The sequence below is a fragment of the Genypterus blacodes genome, unplaced genomic scaffold (assembly GCF_046128005.1).
Source record: "Genypterus blacodes isolate CSIRO-AG114 ecotype Tasmania unplaced genomic scaffold, CSIRO-AGI_Gbla_v1 ptg000107l_1, whole genome shotgun sequence".
NCBI lineage: Eukaryota > Metazoa > Chordata > Actinopteri > Ophidiiformes > Ophidiidae > Genypterus > Genypterus blacodes.
This window is the reverse complement of record NW_027466911.1, coordinates 2235960-2263379: the sequence shown is the minus strand read 5'-3', so window position 1 is coordinate 2263379 and position 27420 is coordinate 2235960. Positions and strand designations below refer to the sequence as shown.

The following is a 27420-nucleotide window of genomic DNA, read 5'->3' as shown; positions in this document are numbered from 1 at the left end:
TAGAAGAAGTGCAGACATGTTGTCCACCCCTTCAAAATAAGGATCCAATTAAGATCAAAGTCTTATTCTGGAGAACCATAAACTCCCTTTTCTCCGAGAAGAGAGCAGGCTGGTGTTTTGTCATCAGTCTATAGAGTCAAAGATAAACTGCAAACTTAATTGTAGCGAGTTGGAGCTGTGGAGCTTAATAAGCCATTCATCTCTCTGTATTTTGATGTCCTGACACAGAGGCAGAGGCTCATCCACTCCTGCTGGACTGTTTGAAGTTGTTGCAGAGGGAGGGAGGAATTTTTTTGGGTGAGTGTGTGCGTTTTCGGGTAGGGGGGGGGCGGGATCTTGTGACTCACAGTAACTTCCTCAGTAGTTGGACAAAAGTAGCCGGTAAACTGCATCAGTCTCCGCGGCGCAGCAGAGCGTCTTGATGTGACTACTGCGAGAAGCGAACACGTCAAAGTTCCACAGCTGGAGTAGCGAGCCGCGCGCTGATCTGTGCCCGGCCTGAGAGAGAGGGAGGCGGCTTCCACTGTCAGCTCGCACCGCAACACCTCCGGTAGGAACCAGACGCTGCCTTCTCATACTATTACCGACTTTTTAAAAACTTTTCTGCGCTCATCAAACAATGTAAAGTCTTGTTATAGACGTGATTTATGACGGAACATACTTGGGAAGGTGTTTGTTTAGTGGTGTAGTTAAACATCATTGGTGTTTAAAGGGAAATGAATGAGAATCAATGAAACCTGTAACTTTGGCAGTAAAATTGGATATTAGTGGGTTAATAGTAATAATAGGAGAGTAAAAAGTTTTTGCTTTTTGATCAAACTTACACAAAACAACTCAAATATTTACAATAACTATTATTATTTGTAACAGGAGGAGTTGTAGTAGTTGTAAAAGTAGTAGCCATAGTGATGATAGTGATGGTAGCAGCTGTAGTAGTACTGTAATAGTACTCCGGGATATTTGGCATGGTAATTATGGTCTGTGAATGCATCATTTAATTAATTAAAATTGTAGTAGTAGCAGTAGTCATTAAGATAAAAGTATACACTTACCAAAAACTATTAAGGTATTATTATCAGTAGTAGTAGTACTAATAGTATTAGTAGTTTGTGGTGGTACTATGAGATATAGCAGTAGCACTACAGGGTATTTTTGTATGGTAGTAATACATTTTTAGACTAAATGTAATATTTAATACATTGGGATCATAGTGCTGACAGTCTGTGGAGTGTGTGCGTGGTCAGATTAAACTCTTAGACTGAGCAGATGAGAGCAGGCAGGGGCTTGACAATGTGACAAGCCTTAATACTTCACACCCTCGTCAAACACGCCGCCTGGGGAGAAGCATGGAAAGTAAAACTCTTGACAGAAGAGGGACCACTTCCTGTCACAAGTGAGGGAGTCTGGAAATGTTTGGCCTTTGTATATAATTCATTCTCCTCTTCTACTTTTCTTAAAATCAAATCACAGTCTCAAACCGGCTCAGGCTCTCTTAAAGTCTCTTCACTAATGCACACATGGAAGCTGGACTGTGTGAGGCGTTCTGTTCAACTGCTCTGGACGAAGGAACAACTGTTTTGTGACAGAAGCTCCCAGCTGAGTGTCAGAGAGCAAAGTCCCTCAGGCTGAACATGTCCTTACCCCAGCAGCAGGAAGTGGGATCTGGCGAGGGTGTGCCCGTGCCGGTGCTGTGGAGTTTGTTTGAGGCATGCATCATCATGACACATGGTAGAAGTAGCATCTTTAAGGTGATTAGTTGTTGTTTTTTTGGGCTGGTTGGTTGTTAGGCGTCATGTGAACTGAGGGCACTGCTGACGTTTCATGTGTTCTGGCAGGTTTGTCTCGTTGGGTTATAAAATGTGACTTCAGCTGTCAGGGAGGTTGGAAACATAAAAAGATGAAGGACTGAGGATTATCCTTCGCTGGAGTTACAAATAAGAGTCTGAGGTAAATGACGGAAACAACTGCAACTTTCAGATTTCACTTAACTCCCCGTTTCAGTTAATCCCTGTTAAATCCTGCAGATCTACTGAAAGCAATATTAACACAGTTCTATTTATTGACTTGACCTCCAAAACTCACTCACAACTGCAACATCCAGTCAGTGTTGCAGTCATTTAGTCAGATTTGGTTAAGAATGATAGATTAATGGTGTAAAAAAAGAAAAGGCCCCACATCTCATCTCCTCTGGTGAAAGATAGGGTCAGATCTGTAGATTGCAGCAGGAATCACTCCTACACTCCTCTTTTCAATGCTCTTTCTACAAGTGACAAGTTGGTCTCTGTCACCTCAACAAGGAAAAATAAACCCCTAACAGCTCAAAGCCACTCAATCTGTCTCATTGAAACATTCAGGACGTTTGCCTTGAAAAAGCCTCTGAGCGCTGTAATGTATTTGTTTGCCATTTTACTCCTCTTCCTCTCTCTCTCTCATTCACTTCTGTGCTGCGGCGGCAGAGCCCCAGCTAGCCTTGACCACGGTCACATTCTTTGGAGGTCTCAGTGTTTTCCAAAGGTTAGGCCCGCGTGCTGGTTGGACCGGCGCCAGCTCCAAGCAGCAGCTCAGTGACCCGGCCCGGTTTTTGCGGCTGGGCTTTTATGCGTTGGCATCTTCAGAAACCAGGCTAGCGATGATGACGGCGAGTCGGCGGTCAAGTGTTTGCAGGTGGTTACAGAGCAGAATTTAGATTGTTTTGCTCCTGACGGCCTACAGCTGTTTACCAGTTAACCATGTGACCCAGGCTACAGTCTAGCAGCCGGCTCATCAACATCCCAGACTAATTGATGAATTTGAATGTTGTTTTTTGTTTATAGATGAGGTAGAGAATGATGAAGACTAGTCCTCGCCAAAATGTTTACAATCTGAAGGTTTTGATCCAGGGCTCTGCTTATGGATCCATTCTGTAAACTACGTCTTCATATGATTCAGATCAGAAAGCACAACATCTGCGTCACACATGAGGGTAAAAATACAGAACTGGGACATTTTCAGCTCGCTATTAATGTTGGGCTGCCTGGATCACACACTCATACATATGAGAACTTTTATCAATGAAACATGGCGAAGTGATCATAGCTGGAAGTGCTACCGGCTCTGCTGTGGGCCTTTCTCTTTGTCCCTGGCTCGGTAGTCGGCTACCTTTTCAATCAGTGGTGGGGGCGCGTGGCTGGCAGCAGGAGTGTGTCTGCATTCCCTGAATGGGGGGAAGTGACCTCAGGTTTCCTGCGTAGGGATGGCCAGGTGCTGCGGTGTTATTGTGAGGGGCACAAGACTTCCTCCATGGCCGCTTTGTTGGTAAACGTCTGAAACTTGATCCTCTGAGCCAGAGGCCCCCGTGGGAGGTTACATGCCCCCCTCACAATCCAGTCATCCTGTCTTGCCTCATTCTCGCGCTCTTCCCTCTCAGCCTCTGACCGAACGTTCACTCCATGTGTGACTTTATGTCAAGAGAATATAAACTTTTATATAGGCGGCTAAGCAGACGAAAGGGTAACTGACTCTGCTAATGGGGTAATTACATTCCTAGGGGTATATAATTACAGGTCTGGAAGTAGCACTTACCTGCTATACACAAAAGAAATGTTTTCAAAGGAAATGCCAAATTACATCCACAGAATCACAGATAATTCATAACTACATACCGACTAGCATAATACAAAGTAATGATGTGTTTTCCGAAAGAATGCTGCTGTGATTTGCCTCGCACCACCTCTCACCTGGTCTACTCTATTTTCTGCCTCATAAATTTCCCCCTGGTGTCTTCGTGCTGTTTCTCATGCATTGTCTCACGTAAAACAGATGTTTTGGGTACGCGGACGCCGTCGATTCACAGCTTCATCATCACAGCTACGCAATGTTGTGAACTTGTGCTGAGGGAGCGCGTTAGTCAGCCATGACTGTCTCCCTGCACCCTCGCCGTAAGGGAGGAGGGTTATGTCACGCTCCAACAAAAGGTGTGCAGCAAGTACAATTCATCAGATGTGATGAAAGGAATGCGATGATGCAAGACACGCAGACGCCTCCATCATGTGACTAACCCACCTCGGCTCGTTCTGGGGTATATGCGATTATATACGTTACCTGATCCTCGTCATTGTCCTTTGCCTAAACTTGCATATCTCTGTAGAATTGCTCAATAGATTGGCACCAATACAGACAATTCCTTGGGTAAACAGAACATTTCCACATAGAGAATAAATGAGACTCCATAAACAAAGATGACAGCTGGGCATATTTTGTCAGCTGACTGGGTTCCAAAACTAAGCAAGCAAGTCACATCAAGCAGCAGGCAGAGGGGGAGAATTTGTAAGAGGACTGAGTGAAGCACAAACTGAAAGACTGCAGACAAATTGCAGCGGTTTTTATACAACTGGTAATGTGATGTGTATTATGAATTCATATACAGTAAGTAATGGTTATGTTGGGCTGTGGCTAATGGCTAAATCACAGGATAACCTATGGTTAACAGAGGCGCTGGTGGAAAAGAATGTGGGGTGTGTAATTTCAGCCTGTTACAGCGCTAAGAGGGATGACACAGTGGAGAGACAAGGCTTACTCTTCAGAACATCATGCCACATCTTCAACTGCGGGATGAAAACCATCTTTCACGGCCTAATATCTCCATTGAGGGAACGACCGCTCCTGTAATTTGCAGGGCTTCTGCCAGAATTGTTACACTTTTGAATGATTGTTTATTTTATTCCCTCGTATTAGATTCTAGAAGTATTTCAACACCAAAACAGTTCAGATGAGTGACATCGCCGGGTTTATTCTACGAAAGCTTTAAGACTTTTAACAGCAACCGTCCGCCTGCATGTAAATGACTGAGCAGCTTTCTATTGGACTAACGGCATCATCATCCTGCCCATATTTGGATGTTCTTGCATACCGGGCACACTAGCTTAATTGGACGATACTTTGAGGCCATGTGGCATGCAGTCCTGAACCACACGGTGATACACAACAGGCCTCAAACAAGGCAACAATGCCCGAGGCTCAAAGTGCCACCTTTAAAAACACTGCAGACCCCAGAGAGACAGAGAGAGACAGAGAGAGAGAGAGATGGAGAGAGAGACAGAGGGGCTATTAACAAAGCATTTCTCCTCCACGCAACATGCTAACATACCAGATGTCTCGCAGAGGTCATTTAGCGTTGGCTCGGTGTGTGTTGTTTGTTCCACCGCGCCACTTCTGTGTTTCCACCTTTGCTCCGCTGCTGTGGTTGTGGTGTCTTTATAAGGCCAGTAAACTTAAGTTTGCTACCACGCCAACAAAGCTTCCCCAGTGCATTAGTGCTGATTGCTTCCCCAACACTTAATCGGGTCGGTTCCACATGTGCAAAGAATGAACCCTAACGAGCGTGACATCATAGTCGTGAGAGTCAATGTCGACGCATTGCTGTGTGTGTGCGTCGTGCACGTGTGTACGTTGTGTGTGTACGTTGTGTACGCAAATGTGCAATTGTGTTTTCTTGTCGGCACTTTCCTCAGTCATAGCCAACTTGACTGACTTCCAACATTGACCCTGGAGGACGAGACTTGTTGGACTGTGTGAAAAGTTGCCCGTTGATCAGATAAGATATGTGTTTTCTTCTCACTGTTAAATTTAAGACTGTTTATTTAGATGGTAGCTGCGAGCAAGAGCAGTCCCCTCTCAAAGTCAACAGTGGCAAAAAGCCTGCGCTGCATGATGAAACTAGTAAGTGATGAAGAATGCAGCTCCTTACACTGAATCCTTTACGATGCGTTCTCCCCCTTCTCCCACCTCTCTCTCTCTCTCTCTCTCACTCTCTATCTCTCTCTCTCTTTCTCTCTCATCATCATTCTTTCTGTATATCTTCTGCTCTCGAGTGTTTACAGGCGTGAACACACTTTGTCTCACGTTCCCACTTTTCGCCTCTATAGCTCGGGTTGACGAGACAAAAGTCTCGGAAGGAGACAGGCTGAGGCAAGCCAGATTTGCCGCATGCGCCGAGGTGTTGATTTGTGTCAGTCACTGGTGCATAAATCGAGCTGTATATAACAGACGCACCTCAGAGAAGTGCGCTTGGCACTGAATCGGGCACAGGATGGCACTAATTTGTAAGGGTGTCGGTGTACCGTGTAGCCTTAAAGAGGAAGGAGGAGGAAGCAGACAGGATGCCTCTTGGCCTTCAGAGCCTCCCTGTGTTCTTTCACCTTCATGGGATACTGGCCGGCCCTCGCACAGGGCGCCTTGCAGGAGCCATAAATGGGAGAAAGTGTCCTTGGCGTGGCTATAAAAGGACGCCAGCTCTTCGACGAGAAGATGACGGTGATTTACGACAGGGATGAGTTACAGAGAGCTAAGGAGGGATTTCTTGGCTCCTTTAGTCAAAGTGAAGACAGGGAATGAAGGGGTGAGATGCAGAGAGGAGTGGCCCCGGCGCACCATTATAGCCCGTGGGCCCGTCTGTCAATGAGCTGTCACGGAAAGGCTTAATCAAAGACGAATGTAAGCCCGTGCTGTGTATAGTTTGCTCACTGTGTGTACCACCTCTCCCTGACTCCAGCGTGGAAAGGTTTGTATTAGTTGGCAAAAAATTCCAGCCACTATTTACTCTTACAGCAACAGATGTACACAAGAGGAACGACATGTTGTGACTCTCCCAGCGATCCCACGTCAGGCTCTCGCTCACCTTGTGTGATGGAAGTTCTTGAAAGTGGTGCGGTGAGATCGTTTCGCTGAGGTATCGCTTTGTTTGACAGAATGTTCACAACGTGCTGATCACATTGAGCGCAGGATGTTTGTAGTAATTGGACGTAACTCAGTCCAGAGGGAGATCAGAGCAACATCCAACACAATTACCAGATGGATGGCAGACCACCAGCATCAGAGAGGAGCGTTGCTGTTGTTGTTTTGCTTTGAATGTTATTTAGTATAATAATCTGGTTTTGGAAGCTTCTCTAGATAGAAACCAAACAGATTTACATTTGTATTATGGTCCAACAGTCCTAACATTCACCCCAGAAAGTTCTAGCACTTTCTTCTGCTCTTACTCTACTAAGAGATGTTTGAAGTAAATTGTAGAGTCCCTTTTAAGTGACTGCTATAAACTAGGTAATAAATACATAGTGTAGTTCCTTTTACCACAATGCTTGAATCGGACCCAAAGCTATGAACGTGACTTGAACCTGTAAAGAGTGCTGTTCTGGTCCCATTCGGCCCAACACATACTAAAGTGTTTTGAATCCAAACCTCACGGCAGAATTCAACACAACATGAAGTGAATCATATCAAATCCGAAATTGACTTTTGACCGGACAAAATTCTGATGGACTGATCAGAATTGTCCTGTGAGTCTGATGCGTATGTTAGAAACAAAGCCCTAAAATAAAAGTAAGGCTTCGTTGTAATGTTGGAGCCCTGATGAGCCAGTTTAGACCCCATAGAACCTACTTACTGCTAGAATCCAACACAATGATACAACTGTATGCAGACAGCCAAACCGCATGCAGGGAAACCAGGTAAGCACCAGTAAAGACAACGATCGGTGCAAACTGGCAGCACAGAGCTCCCACAGTGATAAACAACCAAACATAGCTTTTTCAAGATGCTTGTGAATGGGCAAATGAGTTTTTAAGTGATCTCACATGGGAGGAGGATTGAGATTCTGATGCATATAATTGGAGAGACGTTTTAATGCCAAATGTTAATTAAATCCAGCTCATGCTTGGCCACAGCCAGGATAAAGACATTAATGCCAGGTGTAAACAGGGTCATACACTTTCCCACCTCATTGAACTCGCTATAAAACTGTATATTCTACACATTCTCCCCATTCATCTCAAGAGTCTCTGGCAAACATCACAAATTGTTTGTGCTTAATGTTTTTCTAAAGTCCACCATACGTTAGCAATTGGGTCGGTGCCTTAATGGACCTAAACATCCAGCTTCAAACGGAACCACATCCAATGCTGGCAATGGAAATTAGATCAATGGGTAAAATGGGGGCCAGACAGTGAGCAAAGCACAGCAGAGGGCCAATGACACAAGCACCATGACTTCACCGTGGAAGTATTCAACCCCCCTCTTTAAATACCCCCATCCCTCATCCCATCGCACGCTTTCTCAACACTGGTGAGTGGAAACTGTTTAATGATTGCTGAAGAATGAATGGAAGAAAGCGAGCAGCCTGTAGTGTGTGGAGTCGTGCGTGGTGCTGGTCACTGGTCACACCGCATCGTACTCCTGATGATGGGTTGGAGGGTATTTCACTTCTATCTGCACAGCATCGCATGTGTGTGAATGCCAAGTTTGTGCCACGTAGCTTTTAACCTTCATCTCCTTCATGTGGTGCCAGCCGATCTCTCCAGTCCACTAATCAAAGCAGAGGCATATACCCTGTTCATTTATACAACACGTGACATGTATTTACACTTCACTTGATCAATGACGAGGCCACAGAGCCGTGACAAGAACCTCCTGCTTTCAGCTGGGCTTTCGCGCTTTCTTTGTTTGTGTCTGTTTTCCCTTCGGCGCCGCTCCTGCATCCTTACAAGCCAAGAATCGCTCTGCGTAGGAAACGAAGAAGCGCGATGAAGCAGAGAACGAGGTCAGGCGAGAGTGGAGGATTGCGGTTAAAAGATTGAAAGCGATAGGCAGGTGTGCTCGGAAAGCAGCATAATTCAACCACGCTATCAGTGTTTACCAAAGCACCTGCGCTCACGTTGTCGCTTCATTTAACAACCGGCGCTGGGACTTTGCATTTTATCACTTGTAATGAATTAGGTGGGGAAGATGAATGGTGTTTTGCATGGCTGCATGATAAAGAGATCCCAGCATGTGACACGTGGAGATAAGGACCTGACGGATTGCAGCTCTGTTCTGGCAAAGTCGAGAAACTCGCTATAGGGTTTCTGAACTTGCAACTCAGTTCACAGACGCCGCACAAATCTACAGAGATCCGTCGTCTCGCAAAGAGAGGATTATTACTTTTCCTTGATATCAATGCTAATCAGTTTAAGGTCAGTAAATGTTTACAGCTTGCCACTCCCCCATTCTTTTGCTATGATTTAGTTAACATGACCTGCTCACTGCTAGGTTACTACACAATCAAAGTCATGCATCCTGACAGCGTGGGTGGATGAGAAAGCTTCGAAAGAATGTGTTGGCAGTGCGCAAAACGGAGAAGGAAGAAGAAGTAAACGGAACAGTTTGGTTCGCTGTCAGTGGAGGCACGGTGGTGAAAGACGTGAGCATGAACTGGAGGACAGCAGAGGGAGAACAGGGGGACTGGGGGGAGTGTGGAGGGTGGAGATACATGGCAGCATGATTTATGGACACCTTTGAAGTGAGCTCATTCCAGCCACACGGCCTGCCTTGCTGCATTTTGGAGCCGGGACATTCTGCTGTAGGTATGGCAAAAGCAAAAGAAACGGCCCCCGGGTCACTGCCCTCCGCTGGTGCACCCCTCCTACGTGCACCTACTGATTTTGAAGCAATTCATCAGCTGTGCGTTTGGGTTCCTCCACACAAAAATGAGCTGCCACGGCGTCCAGTAGACGAGCGGTTCACTCCTACGTGAAGGTCAAACCAAACAGGGAGAATGACAAGAAGGGGAGGAGGGAAAGAAGGTGGAGCCCATGGAGGGTTAATAAAAACTGGGTCAAGAAAGAGTCGTCCCCTTTTGTCTTTGTCTTCACTTTTATGTGAAATTATCACGGAAAATTCCTCCGAAACAGTCGGAAACTGCTTCTTGTCGTCTGCTGCGGCTAAGCTCTTCCTCCCCAGCAGCCTCACCAACGATGACATCATTGTTTCAATAAGTAAAGCTTCCATCCTCTCGTCTTCTGCGGAGGACTGACGGCTACGGCTTGGCAGCAGTCGGTCGCAGTGTGTCAGTCTGGTTCAAATTCATGGTGTGCTCAGTGTGTTTGGATTGTTATTACCACGATCTTCCCACTTTGTTTGAAGCTCATTTCCTAAACACATCAAATTGTTTGATCTTATCTGCGGCATATACGCGAGCAGAAAAGCCACGGACTGTGAGTACGAGCAGTAATTACGCTCGACGGGAAGTCCCCACAAAACGACTAGAACAAACTGAGGGTGTGTGTATGCAGCTGCTCGGTGTGTCTGCTCTCCCATTGCCCACCAACCCCCAACCCCCCCTCCCCCAGTTTGGCTGCTGTGTTTATTATGTTGTTGAGCCCTCTATCTACCCTCAGGTTTGCATTTGTGTGTTCAGATGCGTGAGTGCATGCATCTGTATGTGGATGCCTGTGTGTGTGTGTGTGTGTGTGTGTGTGTGTGTGTGTGTGTGTGTGCGTGCGTGTCTGTCTGTCTGTCTGTCTGTCTGTCTGTCTGTCTGTCTGTCTGTCTGTCTGTCTGTCTGTCTGTCTGTCTGTCTGTCTGTCTGTCTGTCTGTCTGTCTGTCTTTCCTGTCTGCGTGTTTAGACATTACATGCCTGTTTTTCATTGTGACTCTGTGTTTGCGTATGTGTGTGACCATCGTTCTGAGAAGTCCCAGAGATGGCTCTGTTTGGGGTAGCAGGAAGAAGCACAGTGTGTGTTCATACTAAATTAGACTCCTCATTGTTGTCAGCTTCAGACTGGTGAAAGGGGTCATTGCCCGGTAGGAAATGAACCCAACATCTTGGAGCAAATTCCAGAAAAAAAAGGAAGAGGACACAGGAAAATGGTGAACAGAGATGCATCATGGGTCGTCCCTCTCTGTCACATCTATTTCTGGATCACCAGTAGACTTTTACAGTGTGGAGGATTGAAAATACACAGATCGAGATCAGACACTAGCTTTGTAGAGAAGCAGTAAAGAAATCGTCAGCAAGTTCTAAAATTGTCCTGCATGATTCATTTGTGATGTGATGACAAAACGCCAGACTTTCCTGATGGTTTCAATATTTGAAGTTGTTAATTCTGACATTGTGTTCTGGCCTCTGTGAACACTGTGCAGGATGAAGCGAGAGCTCGACGTCACTGCCAAAAGTTTTATGGTCCTGCGGAATGAGGGCACTGTTTGCACGTTGCCAGGGAGATGTGCCTGAGAAAGGAAAAATGGTTGCATATACTGGAAATGACTTCTAAGATTTTCATCCCGGTCGATCCCCCCTCCCCTCCCTCCCTCCCTTCCGCTATTCTGAGCCAGCGTAATGCCTTTTCTTCACATATGAAACCATCCTCTAACGGTTACAGAGTGGGATAAGGAGGGAGAGAGAGAGAGAGAGAGAGAGAGAGGTGATTTGTGGTAAGAGCAGTTTGGTTTGTTGCAGTTGTGTAAGATCATTTGCACAGCTGTTTGTGCAGAATGTGGGTGTTCTCACAGCTTATAATATATAATAGCCATGGACGACCCTTTGGACAAATTGGAAACATCCACCTGCTTATAACAACACCCTGAATATTCATATGTGGGGATTTTGCAGGGTATGATTTGAAAGGAAAACACACTCCTCGTCTGGGCATTAACCTCAGGGTCAGGTGCCATCACTGCAGCCACGAGCCGCAAGTCCCAATGAGTTCCGAGTAATTGCTTGCAGTTGCGCGTGCTGTGCTTTGATTGCTGAGTGTGCGGCCCTTGAAACCTTCGGCCAGCTCCTTGATGCCCTGGCTATTTGTGACTACTCAGCAACATTAGGAGACCACCTGGGAATGACCGATCGTCAGGAGTCGGCCGGTCTTCTCTGGATCACTGTTACCCTTGGTTTTTGGCCCTTGTGGGTTACTAATAGCCATGAAGCTGGAGAAGTGTGTAAACAGCAGTGGTGAAGACACATTCTGATGTCAAGACAAAATGCTGATGCAGTCATTATCCACATGCTTACTAGGCTTTTTCTACTTAAAATGATCTTTGCAGTTACTTCTAACCAGCGGGTTTTAAAATATACAGGACATACTGTATAATTAGTTAATTTGGTAAGCAGAAATGTGAATCAGTGGTGGATAGCAGTGAAACCAGCCCGGCTTGAATTTCTCTGTCAGAGAAGGAATCAACTAATGTGAAAAGACAGGATAAGATCATGTTTTCCTGCTTGTATCTCTACTAGAATATGCTTTGGTCCTGTTTTGATGAGTGTGGATGAGCAAGAGAGAAGCTCAAATAAGACATTACAGTATTCTTATACAGGAGTTAGAGTTAGTTGTTTAGCCGTTCAACCAAAGGTGAAAATTTGACGTAGACGAGACGCTGCAGGGTTTCAGTCCAGCCAATCGTCACTCGCCACTGATTTCACTGGTTAGCAAAACCACAAGCAGAGAAGCAGCCGATGAGTGAATCCTGTGGTGTGATGTCATGTTTGAGACGGTTTGAGACGTCTGCTTCAGGGACACAAAGCCACAGCGCAGAGACAAAAAAGGAGAAAAGTCGACTGCAAAGCCAGCAAAGTTAAAGTTATGAATATACCAGGGGGACACGAACAAAAGCATCCTCAAAGTCCTGGGTGATCAGATTGTATGGTCCAAACCTCCCTAGCAACAACCCAAACACACATATATCAAATCCTTATTGGGATCTGTGTAAGCCGAGTCCATATCTGCTGGCCCCAAGGTCTTAAGTGAGTTTATCTTATTTGGAGGAATGGTCCAGAGGCAATTTTCCATTGTGGTGACTTGTGAGAGATTGCTGTGTCTGTCCGGTACAGGCGCAGAGACGCAGACGAAAATAAGATTCCTGTTTTGACACTGCAGATGTTGCATCAGCAGGGCTCGTCCTGTTTCCCCTCCGGCCTCGCAAACCGCTGGACTGGATCGCACAATAAACAAGGGAAAGTGTCCTGACCTGACAAAGCACGGTGCAACTAATGCTCGGATCTCAATGCAAACTGGACTGAGCCCTGTGTAAAATTGAATATATTTATTCAAACAATGTGTAGGTCGTCCTTGTTGGGGAGTTGATAGTAGGGGTTTCGGTTTTCAAAGGGATGCCCTGTGTCTCTGATCACAGGGCAGCGACAAAGATAACCATGCTGGGTACAGATGTGCCCATGGGAAACTTAGATGCAAGGGGTTCCTGGGATAAGATGTTTGTTTGTTCGAAGAGAAATAATATACTCAGCTTCTCATACAGCTGCACGCAGGACTTTGAACAACCTCATTCAACAATATTAAACAGTTTGAGAACTGTTCGGACCCCAGCACACCGCAGACTTTGAGAGCAAAAACACGCCGTGGGGATTCATCCTCTTTCATGGTTTCGTCTTGTGTCTTTTAAAGCATACGGAGGCCCCAGGGTGCCCACCTGTGACACGTGTTACCTGCTAACTGGTCTGCTTCATCCCTGGCTGCAGAGATCGACTTTTGTTTTGGCTCTTTCGCGATTTCGGTTGCTGCTTGTCGCACTTTATGACATTATGCTGTTTAGGAACGACGCGTCTAAACTGTTCCTTTTTTCTGATTTACATTTTCTTTGTAATCACTAAATACTCACTGTATTCTAATTTCTGTGATGGTTCAATGCTGAGCAACAGGCAGCGGCTTTGAATGATTTTGTTGAATTTTCTCCATTTTTATCTCCATTGTCTCTGCATTCCTTACCTTCCTGTTGTCTCACCACCTCATGCGTATCTAATGATCAGCTAGCAGAGCATCAAGCCTTTCTCTCTCTCTCTCTCTCTCTCTCTCTCTCTCTCTCTCTCCCTCTCTCTCTCTCTCCATAGCTTTCCCTCTCTCACCTAAACAGTTAGCGGCAAATACCAGCGCGGAGCAAGAAAAGACGGACTATCATGCGTTCTCCAGGCTGTGACTCGCTAAAACCTCCGTTGGCACACAGGAGTTGACTGCATAGTTTCCCCAATGCAAACCAGATGTGAAACACTAATGTATGGCAGCATTTTTTTTTTTTCCTTCAAAGGAAGACAAATGTAGGCCAAAAATGTAGTCGTTTGACCATCCGCACACAGTGATGTAAAAATACATTCAGATTCATTCCCAAGTTCCAACCTTTTCCTCATGGCGGTTAAGGCAGTACTGTATGATTTAGAGTAATTGCGATGTTATTGTTTGCTGCCGCTGGAATATTATGGAACATTGGGATTGAGAGAGGATTACGAAGGGGGAAGGACGTGATATGACAAATGCATTTTTAGCTGTGCCATCCTTTATAGTGTTGTCACTCATTTGAACTGGTAGGCTCCCTGGCTCGCTTGCCGCTCGCCTCAACGTGCCAAGTAAACGTCAGATGATGACAAATGTGTGTTTTTAGTATAAAAAAACATACGTCAGTGGAAGCTGTGCTTTGCTTTGTTTTTCTTTGGAGCACGTTTAAATCACTACGTTAAGTCTTTTTTTACCAAACACAGCCAGTGGATTTGTTTGAGGTCAGCTGCTGTTCACCCGTGGCTGTCTGTTATCCAGCCGTAGTGCAGAAATCAAGGCTAATATTAAAAGCCGTCAATGCATATCCTCACACCTGCATGGTCATTAAACGCTGCCAAGAGGGAACAAATTACAAAGGCGGCGGTGACATTTTCTCCTGCAGGTAGTCATTTCCCACCGCTCTGTTTATGATGTTGGCTTTCATTTGAGCCCTCTGTCCCTCCCACTGCACACCAGGCAGTATTTAAACGCTCAGGGACAATAACAGGTTAGCTTTCCTGTGTCTGGTCCTGCAGCCTCCACTCTATCCTCAAGTCTTGACCCAGACTCCCACAGAGGAGCGGCTCCGCACACCCCCGCGCCTCCTCTACCTCACCCCGCCCTGCCAAAACCAATTCACTGATGTCAAAAGAAGGTCAGTAAAATGACATTCTCTGGTTTATTGTCTGAGAATGTGGGTGGCCCAGGTTCTCCTCCTCTAACAGAGGGAAGACAGACTCTTTTTGTTTACCAATAGCAGTCGAACACGGCTCCAAGATGACCCCATAGTCAAAACTCAGATGACCACAGCTTGCTCAACATCTTAAAAGCTAGAAGACAGTTGCACTTCTGGTTTCCCGGCATGGTGTCTGACTCAGAGCCGCAGTAAATCTCATAATATTGAACTATCTAGACAATGCAATCTAGCAAAGTGATCTTTGGACTCAAGGATCAGGCAGAATCCCTCATTAACATTCAAATTAAGAGCTGAATTTATTTGGTATTTCCTTCACCAGTACTTGTTATTTTATTTAAACAAATCCATCTGTTTATGAATGAGACTGTTATATGTTATCATCTCGCCTTCATGAGCAATTTCCTCCTCTTCCTGCGATAAGATTCATGGGGTTCTCTCTGTCCTTTCGATTCCTAGACATCACTTATCTGATGTTTTGCGAAAGTTAGCAGGAACAGCAAACTGAACATAGAAGCTGATGAGACCAAATACAGAATAAATATATAGGAATGCCGAACTCCTCCTCTTTTATTATCATCAGAATAGCCTACAATGATCACCTAAGTGGATCTTGATGCTTTTAAACGATGGCCCACACACACACACGTAGTCAGGATGATGCTTTGTGGAGTGATGGAGTATTCCAGAATATGCGGATCTGCAAGTTTCTCCTGAAGGACTTGAACCCAGGGGTTGCCGGTCCCTTGAAGAGTAATGTGAGTGTAATCCGTCTGACAATGTGACATAAACATAAGTTCTGGACCATTGAGAAAGTCTTGTGCAATTCATGCCGTTGCTATTTTGCATGAGTTACCAAATGGAAAGTCCTCCACGCTCATGAGGCTCTGGAATAAATAAGATCAGAGGAAATCTCCATCAAGATCCTTTCAAGCGGCCATTGGACTGTGGCACGAATTAACGTTTCTAAAGTGTGTTTTTGACATTGTGCTTTATTTTTGATATGCTTAACCGGGCCCTCAAATGATATAGTTAAGTGTCCAGCGCTGTGTTTTTCTCCCCCCCTAACTCTGTCTCCACGCCAGCCAAAGAGCTTTACTGTGTCTGGAAGATGTCCAGTTAGCAGACAGAGCGCGATGTGATGGTATGTGTTTATCCCAACCAAAGCTTTTTCACTTTTCCTCTAATTTGATTGAAGACTTGTCGTCGGTTTAGGATCCTGGTCCAGCGCTCGTTTGCCGCTAAATGTCGCCTTCTTTCTTTTTTCTTTTTCTTTTTCATATCCTGGTTGTTTGATTTATCGCTCATTCTTTCATCACTCTCTCTGGGACCTGCATGAAAGGAAATGGAGTCGTGGTGTGTGCTGCTCAGGAACACACTCTTTCCTTTGCACCGGTGTGTGGATGTACTTTCTTTCTCTGAGACCCAGAGAGTTTAAAGGTGACTCCACTTGGACGTAATAAGATCACAGTGGACATGACCGAACAGATGCAACCATTACCCCGGTAATAATAAGGTTTCTTCCTAACTGTGATGCTTGTAGACGGCGCTGTAGTAAAGCCTAAGCCTTTGTACCATTTCCCACTTGGCAAGATGAGGAACCTAGTCAAAATCTTCTGCCAAGTCATCCTTTGCAGACAGTGACGCTATTTCTACCGCTGGCCGTGCCTTCTTATCAGGGCGGAAACAGTTGCACCACTTCCGCGCTTCCGGGCTTTTGTAGATGTGGCAATGTCACAACACACCAGTAATGGTTTTTTGGTGACTAATCAAGATGAGATCGTACATTTGGGTTGATCACAAGTTGCGATAATGAATTCATCTGCACCTTGAAGATTCTTCTAATAGGCTGCAACAAAGTGATGAAGAGTTGCCAGCTCTCTTTCTCAGTAGGAGGTGCGGGGTTTGTTCATTTTGAATCCAGCAGAGCATAAAGCAAAGTTTGGATTGCGGATTAACAGACTTACTATAGATCTACTGGCCCTCTAGTAACCAACCATGACTACGTTACCCAGCAACAGCATACAGTCTGCTGCTCTGTGGCATCTCTCTACCGGCCCTGAACCTTCCTCTATATGCCCTTGGCGATGGTTGTGATGTCTAGCAGAAAGTATCCTCTGTGTTCCTCTGCTATCTTACAGACTGACATGCAAAAACAAGAGTAAAAGTGAAAAGACCTCACAGTATGAACGTGTTGGCCAGGATGAGTGAGGATTCTGCTATTCTTAGAGCCTTTCCAGTGATTAGGACCCAACATGTAGCGTTTATCCTAAGGGTGGTGCTTGTGGAAAGGCCACAGGGTCATCCAAACCAAAACAGTCATATTCTCTTGGGAACGTTAATGTTTGCAGCAATTTATTATGGCAATGAGCCTATTCTATTAGGTGATATCATATTTGACAAGGTGCCATTTTGGGCCGAGGACGACACGAGGGGGAAAACTCACAGAGGGACTGAAACTGAAAGGATCTGGATGTTTATTTTGTACAAATTTTGGCACTAAAGGAAAGGGGAGCAGGTCAGTAAAGAGTCATCCTAAATTTCTTTCATGTTAGTGTCACCAATTTGTTAGGACTCATCATCCGGGGAGCACAACTATGCAAACCAAATCTATCTGCCTGCAATCTAGCTGTAGTTGAGATACCTTACTTTAGATGGATGGACTGCATAACCGAGAATGAGAGAAGAGAATTTCTGCAGTCGTTCAGTCTGACCTATATAACAGTATTTAGTGTATCTGGATATATATTTCACTGCGTCGCTCCCAGATGAGCTCCCTTAGCTCAGTTATAGAGAATGGAATGCGCTCTTGCCCATATTAAACAGAGATCCCTACTTTCCTCGATGATTCTATAATAAACCTCGCTATAATATTTCTGGCCCTTTGTCCAGTGCGGAGGTTGTGGTGATTTCCATTGAAGCCCACTCGTTCTTTCCCAGGGGCCTGAAAACTCAGTCACAGCTCTGGAATTTGGGAACGTTATTCACCCGGAGTGGGGTTCTTAGTCACTGGGTCCGGAAGATGAAGGAGATGGACCAATGCCGGGAATCGTGGCACGTAGTTGGTCCAAAGCCCTGTGAGAACTAGCCTCTGGAGTGAACTACGCTGTGAATCAGATCTTTCTTCTCTTTCTTTTTTAATATCACGCTCGCTCTCTTTGAGACTGCAGCTCTGGGACTGTGGATGTTGGACAGAGGGCTTTGTCCAGAGCTCCGGAGGTCAGCGCACTGACGTCATGGCCCTTTCAGAAAGAGACGGTGAAAGTGCAACATTATAAGACCTGTAGAGTCCAAACAACCTGTTTTCCCTTCCATAGTAATTCATATTTATGTATCAGGACGATGAATCTTTGCAAGAGAGTATAAAGTTCCCCTCTGTGCTTTAGTGAGCTCTCAGTTACTTAATCTTACCTGAATGCTGGCCTAGTTATTCTAGGTCAACCCCACATCCCTCTGGAGACCATAAATACACTTGTATTGAGGGATAGCGGCCAAGGCTGCATGGGACTTTAGCAGCGGGGAAACAGAGCTGCCACGGGAACGCCGCTGATGATCCACGCACAATGACAGCTGCCTATGGGATAGTTAGAGACCTGGGTTTGATTATTTGTAGAGCTGTCACAGAGAATATGCCTTTTCATCAGTCCGAAGAACTATTTATGACCTACTTTCTAGCGTGGATGATATGGATGACGTGGGCGGGGGGGGAAGGGAGGGGGCGGTAAACAGCTGCCCGATTTGCTTTGGAAATTAAAGCTGACATCAGACGTCACTGCGTTTCGCTCTCCGTGTCTGCGAGTCGTGCCCCGTCTCGTTCTCCCTACCTGGCAAGCGAAGGCAGCGCATACCTGCCTGGCACTGCAGATAACGCTAAGGGCACGCAGCTCCGTCCCAGCTCTATACTTTGTTGATCTAATCTTGCGGTTATGGGCCGATGGCAACACTTCTGGAATACTGATGGATTCTTGTGTCTAACGTAAAGACGTCGATAATAAAAAGCAACCGTTCAAGTTGACCTCCTATCCATACATTACGCAGGCCAGACGCAGCTGCTTATTCTGACATTTTGCCATTACTTCCAGATGGATATTATAATCCCAGACACCAGATACTAAAACAGACGTCCATTCCGGCATTAGATAAAGAGATACAGTGACCTATTGATGTGAGCCAGTATACACACATCGCCGCAGGCCTGTCTCACACTGTATGCACACTTTCTAATGTATGCCATAAAGTCAGTGAAGGAGCCTTAAACACGCCTCCTCGCAGTGGGGAAGGCGTGCGGCGTAAGTCAAACCCCATCACGGGGCAGGTGAGGTCTGTTAGATCTCCACTTTCTCACCAAACTCATCAAGAGCTTTTGTCTCGCGGAGGAGCGAGACAGATGAAACACGAGCGTCTCAGATGAATGTCTTCTTTGATGATGAATCCTCTGTGATTTGAGCTTGCTATTTTTCACGCTGTTTCTGCACGGTTTGATGTTTTTTTAATGTGTGCGTTGCGTGCAAAACAGGAAGCACAGGCCCGGCTTGATGTTTGATTGATTATTATATCAGAGATGATTATTATTGCTGGGTGGTGGGAATGAATAGCCAGCGCTCTGCCAGAGGGCCGTATCACTTCTCACCAGGCTCTCCTCCAGCCATGCGCTCATGTTTTGGCAACCTGATATTGTTGCCATAATGCTCCCACAATATTATTCTGTCACTCTGTTGTGTGCTCAGTCATGATCAAGCAGGCTATCAAACAGTGTAAACCATGTGACCAGACAGTGCAGCTGCTGACACTCGCATGACTCAGCAGTCGCACGTCTCTCGTTTTTGGCCACGCACACACACACGTACACTTCACTCACTTCCTGTATCTGTTGGTGGTCTGCAGTAAGTAGTTATACATACACATACAGTAAGTGTACAAGTGTGTGAAGCGAGAGTTTTTGGTCAGCAGCTGTGGGTTTTGCGGTCCCTGTTTGTTGACAGCTGAGGCCTGACACATCTGGGCGATCGCAGGCTGGCGTGGATGTGGGCATTTTTCATTTCCTGATCTCCCAAAGTCCTCACTATGTTGTGATGGCGTTGCTGCTTTTATGAGAAACAGGTGGCAAAATGTTAAGTTAGCTACCTAAAATGGTCTGTTTTCACTCAGTGTGCAGAGTGATGCTGCAGCAAGGGACTTTAAGGCATCGCCAAAAAAAAATACAAAATGGACCCCGGAATGAAAGTGGAAACATGGAAATCTTTGTTATTCTCCTCTTGCCGGGTTGTCGTGGGCGACGGCGTCAGGATGGAGTTGAGCAGTTATAGGCTGAAGCAAAGTGACAGCTCCCTCTACGCACCGCACATTTCATCACACAGCAGTAAAAGTTAACAGGCACTTTGTCTTTGACACTTTGACTCTTATTCACTCGCCCCCACTTAGTTTCCGTGTCTTGTTTGCGCTCACATCCATCGCTGCTCAAGCCCAAGTATTTACAACGTAAATATTGGCAGCCTTAGTTCAGAGTGTCTCCTCAAGGTTACTCCATTTTCTCCCTGTCTTCATCTCTTGTCCTCATTTGGACCTGTTGTACTTTCTCTCTCCATGTCTCAGGCTCACCGCTCGCCACAATGGCCGACCGCTTTGACTGCGACAACTGCAAAGAGTCCCTGTACGGCCGGAAGTACATCCAGTCAGATGACAACCCCTACTGCATCCCGTGTTACGACACCCTGTTCTCCAACACGTGTGACGAGTGCAAAGAGCTGATCGCCCATGACGCCAGGGTAAGGCCTCCATTTTGACATGATCAGGCACGCGGCATGCACAAGCAAGCAGAGTGAGGAAGAATTTCAATCCAAAGAGAAACATGCACCATTTATAAGGAGTGAAGGATTAAAGGATAAAGCTCATTCAACAACGACAAGAATCTTTACTACTTTTCCATATGAATCCATCATATTATCTCACGCATTCCACACATGAGGGGTTTAAACACATTAAGAATCTGCTATAATTCATCTTTAATCCAGTTTCTGCTGTGAAAGGGCCTTTGGATAGGTCAAAGTGGAGTTTTGTCACGTTAATGATGCATCATACATGTGAAATGAGGCATATCCTATATATTTTCTATGACAAGTGACAGTAAAGGCTAATTTAACAGGCAATTATACAGGCAATTTCCTCTAAGTCCACACAAGCCAACAGCCTAATTTAGTCTCAGATCGCAAAAATGCAGCATGAGCGAACGTCTCCCTGTTTGCCTCAACCAAGTTCAATTTTAATCTTCTCCTAATGGAAAAAACAAACACGAAGTGGATCATTTAAGCTGCTCAGCCGAGTTTAAACAATGTGACGAGCTACAGTAGTTAACTAGTTTTGCTGGGATAAGAGGCCAGTGACTTTTCACCACTCTCACAGGCCGGGCGCAGTAAATAAAGAAGGAATGGACTCTTGGCTGGATGCCCTGGAGACGTGCACATCCGCTCTGTGTGTGTAATGACCTCCAGTGTCTGTGTCGTCTCCTCTTGTTACAGGAGCTCTTCTACGAGGACAGGCATTACCACGAGCACTGTTTCCGCTGCTTCCGCTGCGACCGCTCGCTGGCAGACGAGCCCTTCACCAGCCAGGACGAGGCGCTGCTCTGCAACGAATGCTACTGCAACGAGTTCTCCTCCAAATGCGTAGCCTGCGACAAGATCGTCATGCCAGGTACACGTTGAAACAAGAACGCTGTTGTTTTAGTTTGTTTTAAGTGATGAGAAAAGCAGTATTTGACTAGAATGTTACCTTTTTTAATCCGTAACTGGTTTAGACAAATAAAACAAACCAAAAAACTCAAACGTATGAAAGCAGCTGCGGGACTTTCACATCACTTTAGACAGTAAACTGCTCCACTCACCCACAATGCATTAGTGTCATTTCATTTGCAATGGCTCCTGAATATTATTTTCCACGTAGCAACACAAACGCAGGCAAACAAGCTCTGACAACAACGATGGCGAAGCCCAAGAAGCAGAGAAGAAATGAACGGTGTAGAGATAAAGATCGAGCAGATACAAAAGGAAAAGGAATTTAGACAAAAAAAGAGAGAGAGAGTCAGAGAGAGAGAGAGAGAGACTGTGGAGTCTGAGCCCGAGCTGCAGCCAAAACTCAATGTGACAGAGTAATTGCCAGTCTGCTTGACTTGTTGTCTGTAAGCCAATCCCCAGGGCTGGCACGCTGCCAGCAGTCTGATGATAACAAGAGATAAGCAAGTCCATTATTTCAGCGCCTGTGCTGCGGCCAACAGAGCCGACGTGAAGCAGAAACTTTCCCTTTGTTTCTGTTGTGGGACCTTTGATTTCTTCTTGTGAGGGTTGCACATGTATCACCATCAGAAGTCGTAACTGTGAAAGAGGCTGAGCAGATCAAAAATATCTCCCTGGTAGGTCCCCAAATCTTTGTGGGGCTTTAATTGTATACCTCACACACACAAACACACACACACACACACACACACACACACACACACTCCTGAGGGTTGCTGTGCAGGTTCTGACTCACTGCAGACTGTAGATGAAAGTGTGAATATTAGATCCCTTCCCTCAAACGTGTGCGCAGGAGACACTTATCTTTGTTTAATAACTGCATGCTAAGCTTAAGTGCTTTAAGTTGGGGACGAGAAGAGATGAGCAACTCTATACCAAAGCTGTGTAAATGGATTCCTTATAGGCTGCGCTGGCTGGCAGGATTGATCTGACAGACTTGTTGTGACGCTCTCAGGTGTCTGTGACAGCCATTCAGAAAATGAAGCGCCGCGTTTTCTCACATAATAGGTTTCAGTCTGCGCTCGAGTTATCGCCTAACAGAAATGTTTCCTTCACACAGCATCTCGGTAAGATTTGACGTCGTTCACATCAGGACATGCAGGGCAGAGCTGCAGAAATGAGCTCTATCCACTGAAACAGTGACCATTTAGAGGCATGAGAACGGTGTAGAGAGAGATTCTACTCCATTCTACTGTATTTGACACCTTTTTTCTTGTTAATATAAACTTACAAATGCTCTGGAAAGATCTTGAAATGCCTGTGAAGTTGAATCAAAGCTATGACTTCATGCATTCACCCTTTCAGTTTTTGTTGAGTTGCTAGTCTCAGCCCATATGTTTTTATATTCCTGCTTCAGCCACTATAGAAAATTCCATTCCATATATGAGATGAGATGAGATCGTTTTTTCCTTAGGATTTTTTTCCCCACTCAGTGTGTCAAGGAAAGTGGAACAGTTTTTGATCAGAAAACACCTCAGCCACAGAGTCTGAAGCAGCGGAATGTTGGAAATCTGCAAATAGCAACAAAAACACTGTTTCACTGGCAAAACAACAAGGAATTAACAAACCATTAAGGTTAAGAAAGTGTTCAACAGTGAGGCTCTGACTGGCTGTGGACTCGTTGGGAGCGCAGAGGAGAAAATGACATCTTCCTCTCTTGTGCGAGGCCCGCTGCCAGTTTCCACCAGTTGGAAATGAGAAGTGCGGGACTGTGGTGTTATGATTGTAAATAAAATACATCAGAGCAAAACAGAATGAGTTTTATTCGCCAGCATGCAGCGCAAGTGTATAATTTCATAGTTCAATAAAATTACCGTTAAAAGGCCCATAACGGCCTTAAAAACGTTACGAGGGTAAAAGATGAGGAAGAAAAGTCCTCACCTCCTCTTTTCAGCTCGCCGCTCTGCCTCTGAATCCTGTATCGTTCTCTTCCTAACCTCTGTCTTTCTCTCAACTAGGAACGAGGAAGCTGGAGTACGGTGGCTCCACCTGGCACGAGGGCTGCTTCATCTGCCACAGCTGCGAGCAGCCCATCGGCTCCAAGTCCTTCATCCCCGACAAGGATGAACACTACTGTGTGGCCTGCTACGAGGACAAGTTCGCTCCACGCTGCACACGCTGTAAAAAGGTCAGGGGAAACAAACTAATCGCTACTGTAACCGTCTTAGTACAATGAGAGCAATAGGGCTTTTTAATTGACCTTTGACCTCTTTTTTAAAGACCCTGGCTAAAGGTGGCGTGACCTATCGGGACGAGCCGTGGCACAAGGAGTGTTTTGTGTGCACCGGCTGTAAGATGCAGCTGGCGGGGCAGCACTTCACCTCCAGAGACGACAGCCCGTACTGCCTCAAGTGTTTCGGCAGCTTGTACGCCAAGAAGTGCGAGGCCTGCGACAAACCCATCACAGGTGTGGAGCAGAGTTTAAATATTCATGGGTTCGAATAAAGAAACGCCTCATATGAGCTGGAATACAAAAGTATGACTTTAAGATTTCATTACAAGTGTTGGTTATTATCTCTGTCTCTCTCTTCTGTCCCAGGATTTGGAGGAGGAAAGTACATCTCATTCGAGGATCGCCAGTGGCATCAGCCGTGCTTCACCTGCTCCCAGTGCTCCGTTTCACTGGTGGGCGCCGGCTTCTTCCCCGACGGAGAGCGAATCCTGTGCCGCGACTGCAACAGCAACCGATAGAGCGCGCGTCTGTATCCACGCGTCTTCCTCCAGAATCACCTTCTCCTCTCCCTACGTTACCAAGGAAGTTCTCACAGGCCAACAAATGCTGCCTCTCAGGTCATTTTTCAATAAATGTACACAGAACAGCCGCACACTCCCCCACATACACACGAAAGAGATCCCAGTTGAGTTGCTCAGCGTCCCTTTCTTGTTGCTGTATTGTTTGGACAAATCCACAATAAAGATTCCTTCTGTAACCTACAAGGTAATAATTATGTGAAACAAGCTTTATGGAATGCCTTAAGGATACTATGACGTATGTTTTCAGAACTATTCAACCAAAGAAAAGCAAAATGCGAGTCACTTTGCAACACAAACGTGCCTCGCGCTTCATAAGTTTCCACTCCAGACGTGAAGCGAGGCTCTGAAACGCAGACTCAGAGCCCTGAATCAGTACACGGCGTGCTTCTGAGTCTGGAGTCTGAGTCTTTTTTTTTTTTACTGTTACTGTTACTGTTATAAATGCTCTTATTACTGCAGTTTTATGCATTTTTGAATGTTGCCTTTCCTCACGTGTCAGTTATCTCTCCAGACTGTATCCGTCTCACTTGGCGCAGCTCGAACAAGTCGCATAATGACTTGAAAGAGGTGGCGATGTCGCTGTATAAAGTGATTCTAATTAGACACCAATTCTAGAAAAAGACAATTTCAAAATTAGAGAAAGAACTGTTGCTGATACTTTATGTTGGTCATGATCAATAAAGTCATTTGCACTATGGATAAGATATTTTTGTTACGTGCACATGAAAACACAATTCAAAGACTGTACACGTGAGACACAGACCACTTTGTTTGTCCTTTATTTGCTTTTTTGTTGTTCTTTTTTTTAAACGTTGCAATGACACTTATGTTACTTAAAGTTTCATCTTGTTTCTGTCTTTTATTTTCTTTGTAATAAATATTTGTATCACGATTGTTCCGAGAGCCAGCATGTCGGTGGAACTGAGCGCATTACCCTGTGTAGTGCTGGTGGTGTGTGTGTGTGTGTGTGTCTTCATCTGCCATGAGTTTGTTGCTGGTAACACTGTTAGCGTTTGTTATTGTTACTTTGTCACGTGTATGTGAAAGAATATTCAAATATACCTATGATTTCATTGTTTCAGCTTTGATGCTGGTAAGTCAGAGTTGGCGAATGTGCGGTTAAAGATGGAAGAACAGGGGCAACGTCAGAATGAGCTCCCTGTAAATCAAGATGATGAATGCTACAGTGATTAGATTTATTTGTGAAGTCTTATTAAATAAATGAATAAATATCCGTTGACTTATCCTGGAGTAGAGTTTGATATTTTACTGCCCCGTGTGGCTGTAATGACACTTACACAAGCAGTGTATGAGGTCATAGCCAGAGAAAACTGTTATGGTGTATTTAAAGTCTTTCTGGTTGAAGATCTCTGTGTGTGTGTGTGTGTGGGTGGGTGGGTGTGTGTGTGTGTGTGTGTGTGCCCGTGTGCGTGTGACATCAGGGGAGGGCAAGAAAGTGCGTCAGAGAGAAACCATGCATCAGTGAAATAAATAAAAAAAATGTGTGTGTGTGTATGTGCCTAATGAGTGAGAAGAAGAGATGCACGTGTGTATATACTGTATATGTGTGTGTGTGTGTGTGTGTGTGTGTGTTTGAATATGTATACACACACTGTTGTTTATGCTGAGTGGACCGTTTCACTGGGCACACACACACACACAACACACACACACGCAGGCAGGCAGCCAGATACGCTCTCCTGTCGACATTGGTGAATGTCCTCCTCCCTGCCTCTGTTTCAGAATTTTTTCACCAAAAAAGGAAATGGAAAACTCAAAGTTGCGTGGGGGAGGGGCAAGGGAGGTGAAGGGGGGGGGCGGGGGGTGAATGGTGGTGGAAGTGAGAGAGAAACGAGTGTGGGAGAGCCAAAAAAGAAAAGGGAGAGAGAGAGGGAGAGAGAGGGAGGATGTTCACATCTGGAGTTGCTCCATGGCACTTTCGTTGGTGGGGGGTGGGGGGGTCAGCTGCACACACACACACAGGCCCCTTGGATTTATAGGAAAGGAGGAGGCAGGCGGGGAGGTGACGCCTGGCAGGAAGGGGCAGACGGAGAGAAGTGGAGATCTGAACTGTATCATATATGTGGTGTAGGATGAATTCATCACAGGTGCTGCACACAACACACAGGCAAGAGGGAAATTAATGAGAACATCCGACAGATCTGACACACTGGCAGAAGCAGAGAGGATGGTTTACTGTTCTTTACATTCTCTCTCTCTCTCACACACACATTTTCACGTATTTCTCCTCTATGTTTCTCCTTGAGTCGGCCCGGTGTGTCTTTTGTTATCGCTGTCACCCAGAGGCGTGTTTACCCAGCAGCCGTGCCTGGGAAACTGGCCCAGCCTGAGAAGGTTCGGCCTCTCGTATTTACTGTACAAGTGCCTGTGGTATCCAACTCGTAAACCAGCCGCGTGGCCCAGCTCTCACACTTCACACACTCACAGTTTAGCTGCCAGGACTAACACATGCCCCCAAAACATGAAGCTTTGGCTCAAAGGCAAACAGATCGGAGTTCTACGCTGGTTCCATTACTGATGTGGAGTTTATGTGGCGTCTGTACATGCAAAGTTACAGCTCTGTTGACTGGACTGAACAATAAATTAGAACTGCAATAAAGAAGATCTACAGCTTCTTCATTTAGACTTCATTTTTAGATTTACTGATATTTAGGGAGGTTTCTATAAAAGGTATATATGATTTCTGCATTAAAGGTCAAGTCAAGCAATTACTTCCTGTCAATAAGACGATTCCCCACTAGGTAAAATCTACTCATTGTGGTTTTCTCTGATTGTTTCTGTATGTATACGCACGTTAAAGTTAAATTATTATCTTTATAGACCATACTGAATATTATAAGGTCCATACAAAGTATCCGGAGAGGAGTGAGGCTGACAGAGTCCTGTTAATGCAGGCTCAGATCCCACAGGTTTATGCAGACAGTCGGGTCCATAAAAGCAGGAGCGAGGGATGATTAGCATCCATATTGTTCCCAGATGTGAGACCTGCCGGGTTCTCACCGGGCTGGATCACTTTCAGCCCCAAAATCAGAGGAACTTTATCGCATCTTCAGATGAGAGAAAGTCCTCTGAATCTAAGGTAAACACGATAGGATCTAATGATTTATCTCCTCG

At 45.5% G+C, this 27420-nt stretch overlaps 1 protein-coding gene across 2 annotated transcripts; it reads left to right on the top strand.

Moving 5' to 3' along the window:
• The first annotated feature begins 358 nt into the window (after nt 1-358).
• Nucleotides 359-25529, top strand: fhl3a (four and a half LIM domains 3a). 2 transcript variants are annotated; one of them, XM_076160854.1, is made up of 6 exons: nt 359-550; nt 20336-20508; nt 21259-21433; nt 23490-23659; nt 23752-23938; nt 24071-25529. In XM_076160854.1, exons 2-6 carry the CDS (start codon nt 20353-20355, stop codon nt 24220-24222), a joined length of 840 nt encoding a protein of 279 aa, XP_076016969.1. In that variant the 5' UTR covers nt 359-550; nt 20336-20352; the 3' UTR covers nt 24223-25529. The 2 variants fall into 2 exon arrangements, with proteins under 2 accessions (XP_076016969.1, XP_076016970.1); XM_076160855.1 differs by lacking the exon at nt 359-550 and adding an exon at nt 15986-16248.
• Nucleotides 25530-27420: the final 1891 nt, after the last annotated feature.

Bases quoted from the DNA above. Each gene is read 5' to 3' on its own strand.
- fhl3a (XM_076160854.1), top strand. From the start codon at position 20,353: ATGGCCGACCGCTTTGACTGCGACAACTGCAAAGAGTCCCTGTACGGC. The intron at 20,509-21,258 runs GTAAGGCCTCCA...CTCTTGTTACAG, and splicing joins TGATCGCCCATGACGCCAGG to GAGCTCTTCTACGAGGACAG. The intron at 23,660-23,751 runs GTCAGGGGAAAC...TCTTTTTTAAAG, and splicing joins GCTGCACACGCTGTAAAAAG to ACCCTGGCTAAAGGTGGCGT.